Source organism: Lepus europaeus, chromosome X, assembly GCF_033115175.1.
Source record: "Lepus europaeus isolate LE1 chromosome X, mLepTim1.pri, whole genome shotgun sequence".
Classification (NCBI taxonomy): Eukaryota; Metazoa; Chordata; class Mammalia; order Lagomorpha; family Leporidae; genus Lepus; species Lepus europaeus.
In genome coordinates this window covers 100,962,101-100,977,781 of record NC_084850.1, presented here as the reverse complement: position 1 = coordinate 100,977,781, position 15,681 = coordinate 100,962,101, and the positions used below count along the sequence as shown (strand labels likewise).

Below are 15,681 nucleotides of genomic sequence, written 5' to 3'. Positions count from 1 at the left end.
ACCCCCACTGGAGGTGGCTCCTCTGATAACGTCCACTATGTGGACCCACGTTGCCAAGCAAGCATCAGTCGTGCTTTTCCAAAGCATCTCATGTCAAGAGTAGCACAAGGAAGAGCAAACATCTATGGCAAGGAAGACAGGCGGGATTCAGACAGGAAGATGTTTCTGTCCTCGGGCTTGCTCAGTCCTCTGCCCGTATCCCACCCCCAAGAAAGGCGGCAGCCAGCAGGCAAAGACAGCTTGCTTTTATTTTTTTGAGGTAAGAGGTCCAGAGGGAGGTTTAATGAGCAGCAAATCACGTGGGAACTCTGGGGCCACCGACAGACCCCTTGTAGAGAGGACTTAGACCTCAGAGAGCAAGCCAAGTCCTGTGCCATGGCCTCCTCTGCCCAGAGGCCTGCCCACCCCCTCTCCCACACAGAACAGAGCCGCTCAGGGAAACTGACATTTGGTTTTATTGTGCCAAGGACATTACAGATGGCGAATCTTGTCAACACCTGCAGGGCTCAAGTGCCCAATCTGCCAAGGCTGCTCCCACTCCTTATACTCAAATCCTGGGTGCTGGCCATGATCCCCAAGATTCCAAGACTTAGTGGTAGTGATGGTGGAAGCAAAAGGAATGCAGCAAGGTCAGGGTCTCATTGTCCAAAGCTGGTCTGACGCCTGCTACCCCCGATTCCTGCCCCGGCTCACACTCCAGGTCCTCTGCCCACCCCCGTGGAGCTGGAAGCCAGAAGACAGCAGAAGTCCACATCTTTGTGCCCCCCGTCCATGCCCCATGGCCTGCCTGTCCCCAAATCAGAGATGCCACCTTCACAGAGCCAATGCTGTCGTCTACATCGCTTTTGTTTGGTTGATTTCATAAGATAAAAGTACATTTTAATAAAGAAAAAAAATCCAACACTGAAGGCTCAGACATTCTTAGGGTACTGGGAAGGGACATTTCCCACTTCTTCCTCCCACCTGCCTGGCATCATTGAAGGGGGGTATGTGACAGGATTTTCTGATCTTGGAAGGAATGAGGAGGGGCAGGGCGACTTTCCTCTGTCTGAATGTCTCTTTCCTCTGGGGCTGCCAGTTGGCCTGTCTCTGTGTCTCTCGCCTACCTTCAGCACCCTTGCCCAAGTCCCCTGTGGAATGCAGGGATGGTGCCGTGCGGGGGGCAACAGGGCACGTCAGCTGGCACAGAGACAGGTGGTGGTGGCAGCAATGAGAGGAAGCGCATAGGGTCAGCCAGAGGGAAGTGGGGAGGAGGGAGAGGGAAAAGGGGAAGGAGGCAAGAGGGAAGAAAGCCAAAGAAGGCGGGGTGGCACCGGAGGGCAGGAGTTGGGGGGATTCGGAGATGGTTCCAGTCCCTGGGTCTCGATCAGCTCTTGTCCGGGGGTGGGTCTCTGTGCACTTTGTTTTTCTTCATACTGTCTAGGTATTCCTGTTGGGACACTGCCAGCACCGAAGCTAGGATCTCATCATCATCCCAGTCATTCAGACCTGCTGGGCAAAAACAGGAGGAAATGCATTATGAGGCACCCTCAGCCTGCCTTCTCCTCACCTGTGGCTAATCCCCCGGCTCTCCTATTCAGGCTCCTCTCACTCCTTTCTCTATGGAAAAGGCTCCCCTGGGCCTGTGAAATCCCACTTAGCCCCCCTTTGGGACAAATCCCCTAGGTTGAAAAAAGTTCTCTATTGTGCTATCTCACTTCTTTACTTAGGGAGACAGCCAGAGGCTCCAGAAGTTCCCTCTTCCAGTCTCCCCCCAATTCCCAGCTGGCCCCTGTCCCCAGAGGAAGCTTACCAAAGGCAGAGGGGGACATCTGCTGAATGAGAGCCCGGCATTCCAGAGCAGGATAGAGGGACACGAGGGGGGAAGTGGCCCGGTCGGCCCCTGCAGAGAACTGACTGCTTGTACCTAGGGCAAATGGACAGGCAGAGGTAGGGCCCAAGGCCCAGGGCCCAGGCAGTGCCTTCTGACCCCAGCATGTGCCCTATAAGCAAGTCACTGACCTGGTGCGCAGGGTGAAGGAGGTTTGGCAAGAGCTAAGACAGTGCCTGGGGAAGGGGGTTTGATGCCTAGCTCAGCATGCAGCTCAGGGTGCTCGGGGGATGAGGCCGAACTCCGCTGCCGTGGGGACCGACTGGTCCACTCCTCCAGGCCACTGGAGGCTGCTGCTGTGGCTGAACTGCACGTGGCGCTCGCTTTCCGGGGCTGCAGCAGGGGAGGAAGAGCAGTAAGGACTAACACTAGCCAGGACTCTCCTGTGCCCCAGCCCTGAGTGCTCACTCCCTTCCCGGGACCCTGGCTATGACCAGCTTCCATGCAGGCCTCTGTTACTCCTTTCTCATACCTCTACAGCTGTGACAATGACAGGAAATGTGGTTACCTCTACCTTCAAAACAGATCCTAAATCCAATCCCTTCCCCACCAACCCTACCAGCAGGGTCACTTGTCACCTAGTCTAGTTCAGTAGCCTTCTTCCTCGTTCCCTCCTTCACCCCTCACACTCTATTCTCCATTCGGCAGTCAGGGGGATCCTGTCAAATCCCAAATCAGGTCCTTCCTCTGTTCACGACACTCCCATACATCTCCCTCACTCGAGGTAAAAGCCAAAGTCCTGGGAAGGGAATTGTGAGGCAGCAGGTAAGGCTGCCACTTGGGATGCCTCCATCCCATATCGGAGTGCCAGCTCAAGTCCTGGCTACTTGGCTTCTGATACAGCATTACTGCTGACACATCCTGGCAGGCAGAAGAGAATGGCTCAAGTGCTTGGGCCCCTGCCACCCATGTAGGAGACCTGGATGGAGTTCTGGGCCCCTGGCTTCCACCTGGCCCATCCCAGGCTGCTGCAGGCATGTGGGAGTGAACCAGCCTATGGAAGGTCTCTCTCTGTCCCTCTGCCTTTCAAGTAGGTGAAAACAAACAAAGGCCAAAGACCTCACCACAACCCACAAGCCTCTATCCCAGCTGGCCCCACCCCTCCCTCACTTCACCTACTACTACATTCTATTCAGCTACACTGGTCTCCCTCCAGGCTGTGCCTGAATCCCAGGCCCTGCCATTCCCTGCATATGCGCTCAGCTCACTCTTCTGCAAGTCTCTGCTCAAGCCTCATCTGCTCTGAGGCCTACCTGGACCACACTCTAGCACTGTGAACTCCCATCCCCTCCACCCTGGCTCTACATTTCTCATCCACAGCACCCCTCAACTGATGTATTCATTCTAGTCTTCTTCATTTTGTTTCACTCTGCACGAATGCAAACATCATAAGGACAGGGATCTTGGCCCTCCATGTTCACTAAAGTGTCCCGAGAACAGTGCCTAGTACAGGCTTGCAACAAGTATTTGTTGAACAATCGCCAACATCCAGTCACTCCAAATTCCTTGTGATTCTTCAGATGCCTGTCTGCCATGTCCTAACTATTCAATCTTCCTCTATGAAGACTGACCAGAGCTCCCACCTCCACTGGGCTCCCAGCCAGGGTCACAGGCCCCACCAGTGATTCTGTCTCCCTCAGTAGATGGGATCACTAAGGGCAGTGCAGGCTGGCTCTGGCACTCAAGGGCATCCGACAGAAGCTTGTCTCTCTGCAGCTATCCACCATGCACCCATGTCACTAGAACCAGTGACTACCCTCCTTTGCTCCTTGAAGCAAGTGTTGCCCACATGGTTACAGAGTTCAAAGGCAAAATGCCAAGATTAAGGCCAAGATGAGCTACAGATGGGACTGAAAACTTCCTTCTCCTCTGGAAGTCAAACCGCTTACTACTATTCAGTTTGGGGCAAAGCATGGGAGGGCCAGGTCAGTGACAGAGCCCATAACGAACCTGGCTGGGGCCGCGGACCTGGCGGGCCTGTTTCTCCTGATCTCGCAGCCACTGAAGGTAGGATTCCCTAGCTACTTGCTCCTCAATGGCCTCATTTGTGGCCTCCCAGTCTGTAGCACGTTTCTTGTCTTCCAGCATCTGCTGTTCAATCCATGACTCCTCCGATGTCTTTATGGCATTCTTCATCAGGGACTGCTCTGCAAACTGCAAGGGGGAGAGGAACAGGCATGTGGGGCCAAGAGCCAAAATGGGCTCAGGGAGACAGGGGCCCAGGCTTTGCAAAAAAGACCTGAAGACAGGTGCTCCCACACAGCACCCCTTGTAGATGCCTATTTATCAGTGACTAGGGGAAAAGCAGGCTTGAGTTGTGGGGCCTGTTATTCCAAAATCCTATGCTCCCATGTCCTGACCCCACCCCAATGGAGGCACTAAGTCTGGGGTGGCCAGGTGCCCTCTAGCCTTGGCCTAAAGGAAAAGCAGTCCCACTCAGTTTCACGCTGCTGAGGTGGGTCTCCCTCAAATGTGCCCGGATGAGACAAAGAAAAAGACCATCCAAGAAGTGAGCAGTGTTGGCGCACAGCGCACAGTGGAGGGGGTATCCAAGGATGGAAGGGGCCAAGGAAGCCAGGTGGCTATGTGAGGCAATGAGGGGCAGTACCACTGTGCTGTGCGGGACTGTGAGCTTTCACGCACTTTAAGAGAGTACTGCTTGTTAGGCTGTGAGCATGTGAAAAAAAAAACATAAATAACAGGAAACATCAGAGTATATCCCAGGGAACAAGTATAAATAGTTTCTTTTGAAGCCTTAGCTAACATTATTTTAATGCACACAGACAGACTACACACAAACATGTGTGTGTCAAGTGATGACGGAAAGTATAACCTTTTTCCTGTGGACAATAATTTTAAAAGTACGTAAGGCTGTATTTTAATGGAGTTTTAGAAAAAGCCAATTAAAAGGGGGCAGAAAAAAATCTAAACACACAATTCATCAAAGACCTACAGAGGACATATAAGCATATGAAAGGTAGCTCACCAGCATTTCTCTTTAGGTAACTGCAGATTGAAGCAACAATGAGATACTACCACACACCTAACAGAATGGCAGCAGCAATTGCTGGAAGCAAGCAGAGCCACAGGAACTGAAATTCATTATGGTAAGCAAGCAAAGTAGCACCAGCCACTTTAGAAGACAGTTTGGCAGTTTCTTACAAATCAAAATATAGTCTTATAACACAATCCAGCATCTCACTCCTAGACATTGACTAACTAGTCTAAAAAACTTAAGTTAACACAAAGACCCACACACAGAAATTCAGAGCAGCTTTATTCACAATCACCAAAAACCGGAAGCAACCGAGAATGTCTGTCAATAGGCAAATGATTAAATAAGCTATGGGGCCTCCATAAATGGAGTATTAAGTTGACATGAAAGAAACGAGCTACCAAGTCGTGCGAAAACATGGAAGCACCTTAATGCATACTGCTAACTGCATGATTCCAGTCACAGGACATTCTGAACATCACTTCTCTGGGCAAAACCAGAGAGACAGATAAACACATCAGCGGTTGCTGCAGGGAGGATAGGAGGAACACAGGGAATTTTAAGAATGGTAAAACTCTTCTGAATGATACTGCAACAGGAACACAGGGAGTGCTATTGTCAAAAGCCACAGAACTTTACAAAACAAAGAGAAAACCTTAATGTATGCTAATTTTTTTAAAAAAAAGATCAATTAGGAGGTCAGGGATCCAGGATGGAATGCAGAATGTGACAAAAGAATCTTAATGTGTTACTGAATGGGGTAGAGAGAAAAGCTGGTGATCTCTCAGTCACTTTGAAAATGAATGGAGTCTTAACACTAAAGGCAAAAGCAACTGTGCACAGCGCGGTACTCTAGTTGATTGAGTTGTTTCCCACAAGCCTATGGGTTAACGAATCAGACACTGCTATACCTGTAGATGGAAGTGAGCAGCTAAGTAAAGGGATGGCGGACAATAGGAGCCAGGTTTCTCACTGCTGCAACGGGAATTGGCAGACGAACAAGGGGAAGAAGACTACCATGATGCATGTGGTAATGGATTTGAGTTGGAGACATCAATAAGAATTCCCATTTAATAGAGATCCAGATGGTTCCATAAGGAAATACTTGTGTATCTGTGTGTACATGTGGGCTGGTACGCACACGTACATCTCCTTGCTGTCTCCTAAGAGGGCCTGGAAGCAAGGACGATGTTGTAGAAAAGAGTTAAGCTCAACAAGTAGATCTTGTTTTCTAATAACATTCTCTAATAAAAGATTCCAGAGCTGATTCTAGGACTGGGCCAGGAAATACACAACCGAAGCACCTTACAGCACCAGAAAGTAAGGAAGTACTTTAAAAACATCAGAACAATTTGAGCAACAAAATAAATAAAAGTAGAACTGAATTATAACCTAAAGTATAAAACAAATATCTGTAAGTCCATACTGATATAAAAGACAAATTAATATTTGGGGGACAAGAGACAGATGTCTCTTGCAGAATTCCAAATAATTTACATGAATACTCTGCCCCTGGCGAGATGAAGCAGGTGTGAGTTGTGCAAGGACTTTCCTCAAAGAGCATGGTAAAGGTGGAAAAGTGACTTTACAGTGGAGAAACCTGACAAACACTATTTCTGTCAGGTGATCAAGGACATCAACAGTCAAAAATCACATTTGTAGAACACAACCTTGACAAGATGTAATGAAAATGGCACTTCAGCTCTGCAATCTTCTTCCCAGAAACCAGTAACCCCAGTCTCATCATGAGAAAAACATCAGTCAAATTCTAAAAGAGAAGCTTATGGGCAGGCGCCGCGGCTCAATAGGCTAATCCTCCGCCTGAGGCGCCGGCACACCGGGTTCTAGTCCCGGTCGGGGCACCGGATTCTGTCCCGGTTGCCCCTCTTCCAGGCCAGCTCTCTGCTGTGGCCTGGGAGTGCAGTGGAGGATGGCCCAAGTGCTTGGGCCCTGCACCCACATGGGAGACCAGGAGAAGCACCTGGCTCCTGGCTTTGGATCAGTGCGATGCGCCGGCCGCGGCGGCCATTGGAGGGTGCACCACCGGCAAAGGAAGACCTTTCTCTCTCTCTCTCTCTCTCTCTCTCACTCTCACTGTCCACTCTGTCTGTCAAAAAAGTAAAGAAAAAATAAAGAAAAAAGAAGCTTATGATATACTTGATCAGTACTCCTTAAAACTGCCAAGGTCGTTAAAACAAGAGAATCATGAGAAACTGTCCCAGACAAGGGACCCGAAGGAGGCATAGCTGCTTCAGTTAATGCTAACGTATCAATATTTGTCCCCACATTGTTACAAATGTACACTGGTCATGGGAGATATTCATAACAGCAAAACTGTGTACTAGGAAAGGGGGTCAAAAAGGAAACTCTAGCCATCTTCTCAGTTGTTTTTATAAATCTGAAATTCTTCTAAAAATTAAATCTATTAAATAAAAAATGCTTCACGCATTCCAGTTTTACAAGGAAGAAAAAGAAATGAGCCTTCAAGCCAGGAAATCAAGAATGTTAAGTGCATAATGGTAAAGTGAAAAAGGTCAGTCTGAAACAGCTGTAAGTATATACCGCATTCTTCCAACTACATGACATTCTAGAAAAGGCAAAACTAGAGTTAGTAAACAAATCACAAACAAAAACAGGGAAACTCTGAGAAACTGTCACAGCTAAGAGGAGCCAAAGGGAGCACAACAAGTAAATGCAAAATAGTATCCTGGATAGGATCCTGGAACAGAAAAAGGTCATTAGGGAAAAACTGAGAGCATCTGAATAAAGCATGGCCTTTAGTCAATGATACAGCAATACCAGTTCATGAATTATGACAAATGTACTAGGCTAATATGTTAAGTACAGTGAGGTACTGAGAACTCTGTAATGTCTTCATAATAGTTCTGTAAATCTAGAACTTTTCTACAATTAAAAGTTTATTCAAAAATCAAACCAAACCAAACCCTTACATTAGACAGAGGGTGTGTTGGTGTTAGGGTGTTTCCTAAAAACGAGGCAAGAGCATTTTCTGATTATAGGAAGTGAAACTTGAATAAAAGATATCAAAATCCCCCAGCAGATGACTACAGCAGTGTATGGGAGAAAGACAATGTATCAGTGTGTGCTGGGAAAATGTCCTGCCACCTTCTGAACACCTATTAGGCCCCAGATCCAGTGGGAGGTACTTTTTTTTAATCAGTCAAGCTGCCACCAGAGGGTACTTGTACAGTCTGCCCAAGGTTCCACAGCCAGTATGCAGGGTCAGGCCCACATTCCAAGTCTCTGGGAACCCAGCTGTCTATCAGTGCTGTGAATGTGGGAGGAAGACCCAGGTGGATGCCAAGTCACTCAGATGAGCCTTGGCTTACTGTTCCCAAATAGGACTCTGTGTCCTTAAAGGTCAACCCTCAACAGACACAAATGATGGATGAGCTGCTCACAGAAAGACAAACTAAGGCCATCAAACAAGCCATGTGAGACTACCAGGTGACTCCCTGAATAAGGGAAGCCTCAAAAGAGACCCAGAGAGGAGACAGGACATTTTTGTAGACTCCAACAGAGATTTCTGGCAGCCATCCTGGGCATAGGGACCCACTTACCCCTGGTTTGAATGATGGCAGGCCCAGCCCCACACCAATGGTGGCCTTGTTAGGATTCACAACTGAATTATAGTGGATATTCCGATGGTAGCTGACCCGGATGGGCTCATCCTCATTTTGATGGATCCCATGGAATGTGTTGATAGGTTCTACAGGGCAAAAGAAGGAGGGAGCATCCACAGAGGGCCAGACATGGCAGGCTTGCGTGAGGTGCCACTAGTCCCCCCTCCCCACCACAGAAGTACCTGTGCTGTATTGGTACACCTCCACGGGACGGTTATACATCTCTGCCATGGCCTGCATCTCAATGTGGTTGCCATGGCAGTTGTTTTTCCGCTTGCGGTTGATGTAGGTGGTGAAGTCCTCTGTGACATAATTGGAAAAGTAGTCGGCATTCTTCATCTGCAGAACAGATTGGAAGGTCAAGGTCTGTGTGGAAAGAAGAGGAGATCCTCCCCCGCTGCCTGACCCAAGGCCTGCCCAAGATCTCACCAGATAGTCCATGCAGTGCTTTCGTACAACCTCATGCATGTCCTGGTCTCCATACACCTGGTCAGCTGTGGGGACAGAAGGAGGCGCGAGGGTGAGAGCTACCACTAGAAAGGACTTCTGACTCACAGAACACCTTCAGGGGAGGGGAGCCAGGGGACCAGGGAAACACTCTTTCCTACTCCAAGATCAGGAGAGTTCTTGCCCTTGTGGCCTAGAATGGGGTTGTGGAAAAAGGGACAGGCAGGGACAATCTTGAACAAGAGAGTGCAGCTGAGAGGGACATGATCACAGGCTACTCGAGCAGTTGACTAGGACATGCATGGCCACTCGGACAAGTCATCAACATTCCAAGTTCCACAATGGCCTTGAGCACTATCCATTCCACAGCCTCTCACTTTCCACATGCGAACAGACTGCAAGGGCTGTGTGGAGCCTGTGACAGAAATCAGTTCTGGAATTCAGTTTCAGATGCCTGACGTCCAAGAGCCAGCATGGCTTTTGTAGGTTTAAAAAAGAAGAAAAGAAACTGGGCTCTCTGTTCAGTTCTGGCTACATGACCCAAGTATTCTGAGCCTCATATGCCTCATCTGCAAAATGGCGACAAGACAAGCGATGCCTAGCATGCCTCTTGTGGAGACTCCGTGAGCAATAGTATAAAATGATGAGCACTGAGCTTGGCACAGAGAGGTCACTCGGTGGTAGGAGTCCCCTCTCCATAGTGAGGATTCAAACTGGGGTACTGGGAAGGTGACTAAACTCCTGCTCCTGCCTTCAAGGAGCACACAGTCTAGTAAGGGAGAAAAGCACGCAGGCACCTAACTTCAGTTTAATTCAAGGGCAGCTCGTGGCCCCAAAGATTCAGGCATCACGGGATTCAGTCAGGTGGAGGCGGGCAGGAACCAGGCACCCTCTGCCTCACTTGAGGATCTTCACATGTGCCATTCCCCTCTTCATAATGCTCTTCCATCCTCCCCACTGCCTACTCCTCAAACTCCAACCTATTGTGTGACACAGTTCCCTACCTTCCTGGGCACCCGTGTCACACTGATCCAACATGGGCACACACTTCTGCCCGACCACACCGGGCTCCCACTAAAGGGAGAAGGCAGTTCATACCTAAGTCCTCCCCCAGCTCAGTAAAGGAAATCAGAGAAAGTTTGCTAGGCATATGGATAGGCGGAGGCAGCCAGGGAGCTCTTCTCTCTGGGAAATTAAAGTGGGCCTAAAGATCAGGCAAGGGGCCGGTATTGTGGTGTAATGGGTAAAGCTGCTGCCTGCAATGCTGGCAACCCATATGGGCGCCGGTTCAAGTCCCGGCTGCTCCACTTCCAATCCAGCTCTCTGCTATGGCCTAGGAAAGCAGAAGATGGGCCAAGTCTGTGGACCCCTGCACCTGTGTGGGAGACCCAGAAGAAGCTCTTGGCTCCTGGCTTCGGATCAGCACAGTTCTGGCCATTGCAGCCAATTGGGGAGTGAACCAGTGTATGAAAGACCTCTCTCTCTGCCTCTCCTTCTCCCTCTGTGTAACTCTTTTAAATCTTTTTTAAAAAATCAGGCAAGCCATATTTCCACTGGCTGAGACAAAGAGGGAATTTCCCTTTGTTTCCCCTGGGGACCAGCGCACTGAAAGGATCTCCTAGGGCCCTGGGGTAGGTAGGGTCTGGTCACACAGGAAACACCCAGAGTTCTTCCATGAGCCTCAGTGTACCTCAGAAGAACTGTTAGAACTCACTTGCTGCCCTCCCCTTCCCTCCTTGGAGGGTTCTATGAGATAAGGAGAGAAAGGTTGCTCTGAGGGGCCAGTGTGGCAGCTAAGCAGGTTAAGCCGCCACTGCTGGCAACACCAGCATCCCATATGAATGCTGGTTTGAGTCCTGGTTGCTCCAGTTCTGAACCAGCTCCCTGCTAATGCACCTGGGTCTTTGCACCCATGTGGGAGACCCAGAAGCTCCTGGCTCCTGGCTTCAGCCTGTACCAGCCCTGGCCATTGTAGCCAGTTGGGGAGTGAACCAGTGGATGGAAGATCTGTCTCTTCTCTAATTCTGTGTTTCAAATAAACAAATTAAAAAGAAAAAGAAGGTTGCTCCCAGACAGAAAATGGGACGACGTCCCTCTCAATTCCTCCTGGAGGTGAAGAGACCTGAGGGAGGGAGGGAGGTAGGAGCTGCGAAGGCGGGAAGGGGGTAGCCCCTTCACAGATGTAAACAAGGATGTGGGTTCTGTGGCCACACTCTTCTCGGCCCCACCCCCAGTGGCACTTCCAGCAAGTCACATGTCCTGCATACAGGTTGGGGGGCCCCTGCTGCTGCCTTTCTTAGAAGCCAGGACCGCACAGCCTGCTGTGGCTGCCGGAGCTGCTTGAGGAGCTATTTCTGTGAGCTGAGCGGAGCCTTGGGTGCCCGGGGTGTCCGGAGGTAGTGCAGGTGATAGTGCTGTAAGCAGTCGCAGTAAACAGAGACTAAAATGGAACTCAAGGGGTTAAGTTGGAGTTGGCCTACCAGGCTCAGGGAGGCAGGCTGAGGTGTTGGACGAAAATGTATCTGCTATGGAAGGGGTTCCCATTTCCAGGCCTGGGAGCAGACATAGGACAATGGGAAGAAGGGAGACTGTGGGACAGGGATGAAGCTGGGGGTAGAGCCCCATCTCCCTGTCACTGACCCCTTTGCCTGGCAGGCAGAAAGGCTCTGTCATCTCTGCATGGCATCGAACAAGGCCCTTAACCCCTCTGAGCCGGTAACTCCTTCATATTGCTAGCTGCCCACCAGTCAGCCAGAATGCTACCAGAAATGCATATTAACTCCTTCCTCATTCTTGTTGCACTTCCTCAGCATGAGGAAAGCCCCAAATGTAGTGCCTAGACTTGGGCTGTCTTTCCTACTGCAAGCCGAACCGGTCTCTATCTTCACTAAATACAAAAGTCCATGAGCCTACTCTCTGTGCCCTTGGTTCAAAACTTGAACAATCAAATTAATTTCCAATGAACAACACAGGCTCCACAAAACAGTCCTGAAGTATGCTAAGCCATGGGACTCAGTTTTTTGGGGGAAAAGAGACTCACAACACTGATTATAAAATGTACCCTTGTTTTGGAATCATTAATGTGGAAGAAAATGCACAAGGAAGCAGCAACAGTACCTCCCCAACAAGGGAGAGAAGGCAGCAGGAAAAGCATCCAGCACACGGGAAGTAGGTAACAAGAATGAACTTTTCTGACATTTCTAGCCCCACCTCTGTCCTCCAGAAAGCCCTCCTCCTCCAAGAAGGTTGGCACCTGGGGCTGGAGGTCAGGCTGGACTTCCTGGGGAGGGGGCGGGGCAAGATGGGGGAAAGAGAGGCCCAATGGACCTGCAGAGGTAGGGGAATTCAGAGAACTTGTTTTGATAGAAACTGAAACTCCGCCTCTTGCTGACGCTGCACTTGTGTGCAGTCTGCACCTGTTCTCCTCCCAGAGTCCAGCTGGAAGGGGGTCCCCCACTACCCCACCTCTGTTCCCATCCAACATAGGGCTCAGAAAGCCTCAGTACATTACTACAATTGGTTCCGTCAAAGACCTTTCCCACTCCAACTCATTCAATCCTTACCAAAAAAATCCTACTTCACCCAGAAGGGATACTGATACAGAAATCTGGCACGGCTGGCCCAAGATCACACATAGGGGGACAAAGGTAAGGCCAGGCTCTTAAGGGGCAGCACTGCCCACTCCCATCCAGCTATTATCCTAGCCATCTCACACCCTGGGAGCAGGGCTGATCCTGTGTGCCTCAATTTCCCTACCAACACAGGTAGGAATCAGGTGGAAACCAGGAAAGGCCCGGGAGTGGGTAGATTACAGATTTCAGGGGCTGCTGTCCTCTCTAGGGCCACACGGGTTAGCATGAACCTTACCCAACACATCATACTTCCTTCCTGTCTCTGAGCATCCAGACACAGCAAAGAAATGCACATACACACAGTCAGTAGAGCCTGCCAGAGATGATCTTGAGGCCAAATACCCATAACAAACCCCACAACGACAGAACCACAGCATGTAGCAAGCAGGACAGACAGATGGAAGGGCACACAAGCTAAGGTGCCCCCACGTCCTTCCGAGCCTCTGGCACTACTGGAAGCACGGCTGATAGCTATTAACACAATTTGCCTCTCTCTCCCTCCCCTGCTGCCAGTGGGGGTGGAGGGTGTCCCTTCCTCCTCACGTTCCCCAAAATGTAACCAATATTTACCCCCAGTTGTGTGGAGAAGCAAGACAGGCGATGCTGGATTACCTTTCTAGAGGGGTTTAAGTACAGGGTCCCACCATCTGCTTTAGAAGCACCTGGGGACTGCCTACTCCCCAGGCTGCCGCCTGCCTGCCTGCCTGCTAGCAGAGCCACAGGAAGTTCCGCCAAGGACAGAAAAGGAAGCGTGGTGTCTGCAGGGAACCTAAAAACAAACCACACAAATGTGTGTACACAGAGCAGCATGGGGAAACCAGGACCCAGTCTGCTCCCTGTTACCCTCCTGGGTGCAGTGGGAGTCCGGGCCCAAGATGAGGAGCCAAGATAAAGGTCTTGCCTGCCTGTCCAGCAGCTATGGTGTGACTTGGTCTGTGGCCCCAACTCCCTCATTTGGCACACTCTCAGTGGGGGGATACAAGAGAACTCAGCCCCTTCAATAACCTGGTCCCTGAGCTGTCTGCTCCCCTGCTCAAGGATTCCTATGGCAAAGATGAGAAAACTAAAGGATGCAGGGCAGAGGCCGAAAGAAGCTGCTGTACAGGAAATAGCCTGTGGGAATCTTCTCCTCCTGTGGCTTGGTTCAACCTCAACTAGCCATGTTTCCGACACTGGCTGTGTGACCTAGATATGGTAGGGTCCTAGCTTTCTCTTGACGCTTCAGTTTCCCCATTTGTAAAACACTCCAAATCGATCTAAGATCCCTCTCTCCCAGAGATGACGGTCCCTATTCCAAGATCAAGAGGTCCAGAGAAGCAGGCCTGGCTAATGTTCCTAGACCCCATTGCCCTAACACACACAGTTCCTGCCGCTCCCACAAGGCCCATGCACACACACCAGTTTGGCCTTTACTTTGACCATAGAGGCCAGCACCAGAGCCATGGCCAAGGTCAGAGGTTTCTGCTGAGTCAAAGCCACATGGAAAGGGAGGGAGAGAGAGAGATGCAGACTCACGTTTCCAGGAGGAGGTTATCTGAGCCTGGCAGGGGCCGGGTGGGCCACAGAATACCTCTAAAACTGTTTCCCACCTCCACGAATACCTCTAAAACTCAGTTTCCCACCTCCACTCCACCCAAGCCTTCGTGATGCTCATGAACCACTAATAGGAAGTGGTGGGGAGGAACTGAGTACAAGCAGTGGATACTGGTACACACAGGGGACACTGGGACCTCAGAGGCAAAAACAAACAAACAAACAATCAAAAAAATAAAACAGAGGGCAGAAAGCTACCTGCCTCAGGCCGGCGCCGCAGCTCAATAGGCTAATCCTCCACCTTGCGGCGCCTGCACACCGGGTTCTAGTCCCGGTCGGGGCACCGGATTCTGTCCCGGTTGCCCCTCTTCCAGGCCAGCTCTCTGCTATGGCCCGGGAAGGCAGTGGAGGATGGCCCAAGTGCTTGGGCCCTGCACCCGCATGGGAGACCAGGAGAAGCACCTGGCTCCTGCCTTCAGATCAGCGCGGTGAGCCGGCCGCAGCGGCCATTGGAGGGTGAACCAACAGCAAAGGAAGACCTTTCTCTCTGTCTCCCTCACTGTCCACTCTGCCTGTCAAAAAAAAAAATTAAAAAAAGAAAGAAAGCAAGCTACCTGCTTCAGCGTTCCCAACAGTAGAGGGCCACACTCACCTACTGGAAGTGGTAGTAAGGCTGAGAGGTCAGAGAAGACAGCTGAGGTCACCCAGTCAGCTGACAACTAAGCTAAGCAGCCAGCACTCCTAAGATTACAGAAAGAATGTGTCCTTTGGACACCTCTGGGTTCCCAAAGCCAGCTGTGCCACTAATGACCCTGAGCATTACCTCCCATTTTGGAGCCTCAATGTTCTCAGGTGAGCCTGAAGCACCCAGGGTCTTTGACAGTAGGAGTCAAAGAGAGGACGGCGCTTCCTTTATGTTTGCAACCTGTCTGACCCCAACTCTCAGTTATATGTGCCTTTACCCTTCAATGCACAGCTTCAGGCCTTCACACTTGAGCTGAAAGTGATGACTATCTGTCCCTGTACAGGCTAGGCTGGAAACGGGGATGGCAAAAAGCCTGGGGACAAAGTCCCCTTCCCAGGCACATGCATTGTGTACTCTGCACCAAGGAAACCTCCAGATAAGGCCTAGAGACCAGGGGCCATGTGCTTCTGGGGGGAGGCCATGGGACTTGAGGTTTTACAGAGAAAAGCCGAGGGCAGCCCAGTCAGGGGAAATGTGTAGCCATAGTGCTGATAAGCAAAGGCCTTCAACCTGCTGTGGTCAGCTCTTCCTGTACGCTCGGGCCCCTTACTGGAAGGCCCCAAGCAGGGGAAGTGGCAGGGAGTGTTTGGAGAGAGTGGCTTGATACACATACACACACGCACACGGTTCGTGATCTGGGTTACTGCACATAACAGGTCCTCGCAAACACTCAGTGACAACCCAAGACCCAGATGTCCATCTAACTTTTCTCTGACCCTAACTCCATCAGTAGCCTGGCTCTAGCCTGAAGTCCCCTGCTCTTCCTTTTATCCAAGATGCCCTCCAACCCAGCTCTCTAGGAAACATCTAGAGAA

General features: G+C 50.5%; 1 protein-coding gene across 3 annotated transcripts in view; it reads right to left on the bottom strand.

Annotated features, from left to right (window-relative positions):
* Positions 1-437: 437 nt before the first annotated feature.
* OTUD5 (OTU deubiquitinase 5) overlaps positions 438-15,681 on the bottom strand; it is a 31,456-nt gene continuing 16,212 nt past the window's right edge. For 2 of the 3 annotated variants that reach the window (XM_062184233.1, XM_062184231.1), the window contains exons 3-9: positions 8,939-9,003; positions 8,692-8,848; positions 8,447-8,595; positions 3,821-4,024; positions 2,002-2,203; positions 1,793-1,906; positions 438-1,491 (exon numbers count right to left, since the gene is read on the bottom strand). In XM_062184233.1, the coding sequence (XP_062040217.1) occupies positions 1,367-1,491; positions 1,793-1,906; positions 2,002-2,203; positions 3,821-4,024; positions 8,447-8,595; positions 8,692-8,848; positions 8,939-9,003 (1,016 nt within the window). In that variant the 3' untranslated portion in view covers positions 438-1,366. The remainder of the gene's footprint in view (positions 1,492-1,792; positions 1,907-2,001; positions 2,204-3,820; positions 4,025-8,446; positions 8,596-8,691; positions 8,849-8,938; positions 9,004-15,681) is intronic. The other variant, XM_062184232.1, reaches the window with a different exon arrangement.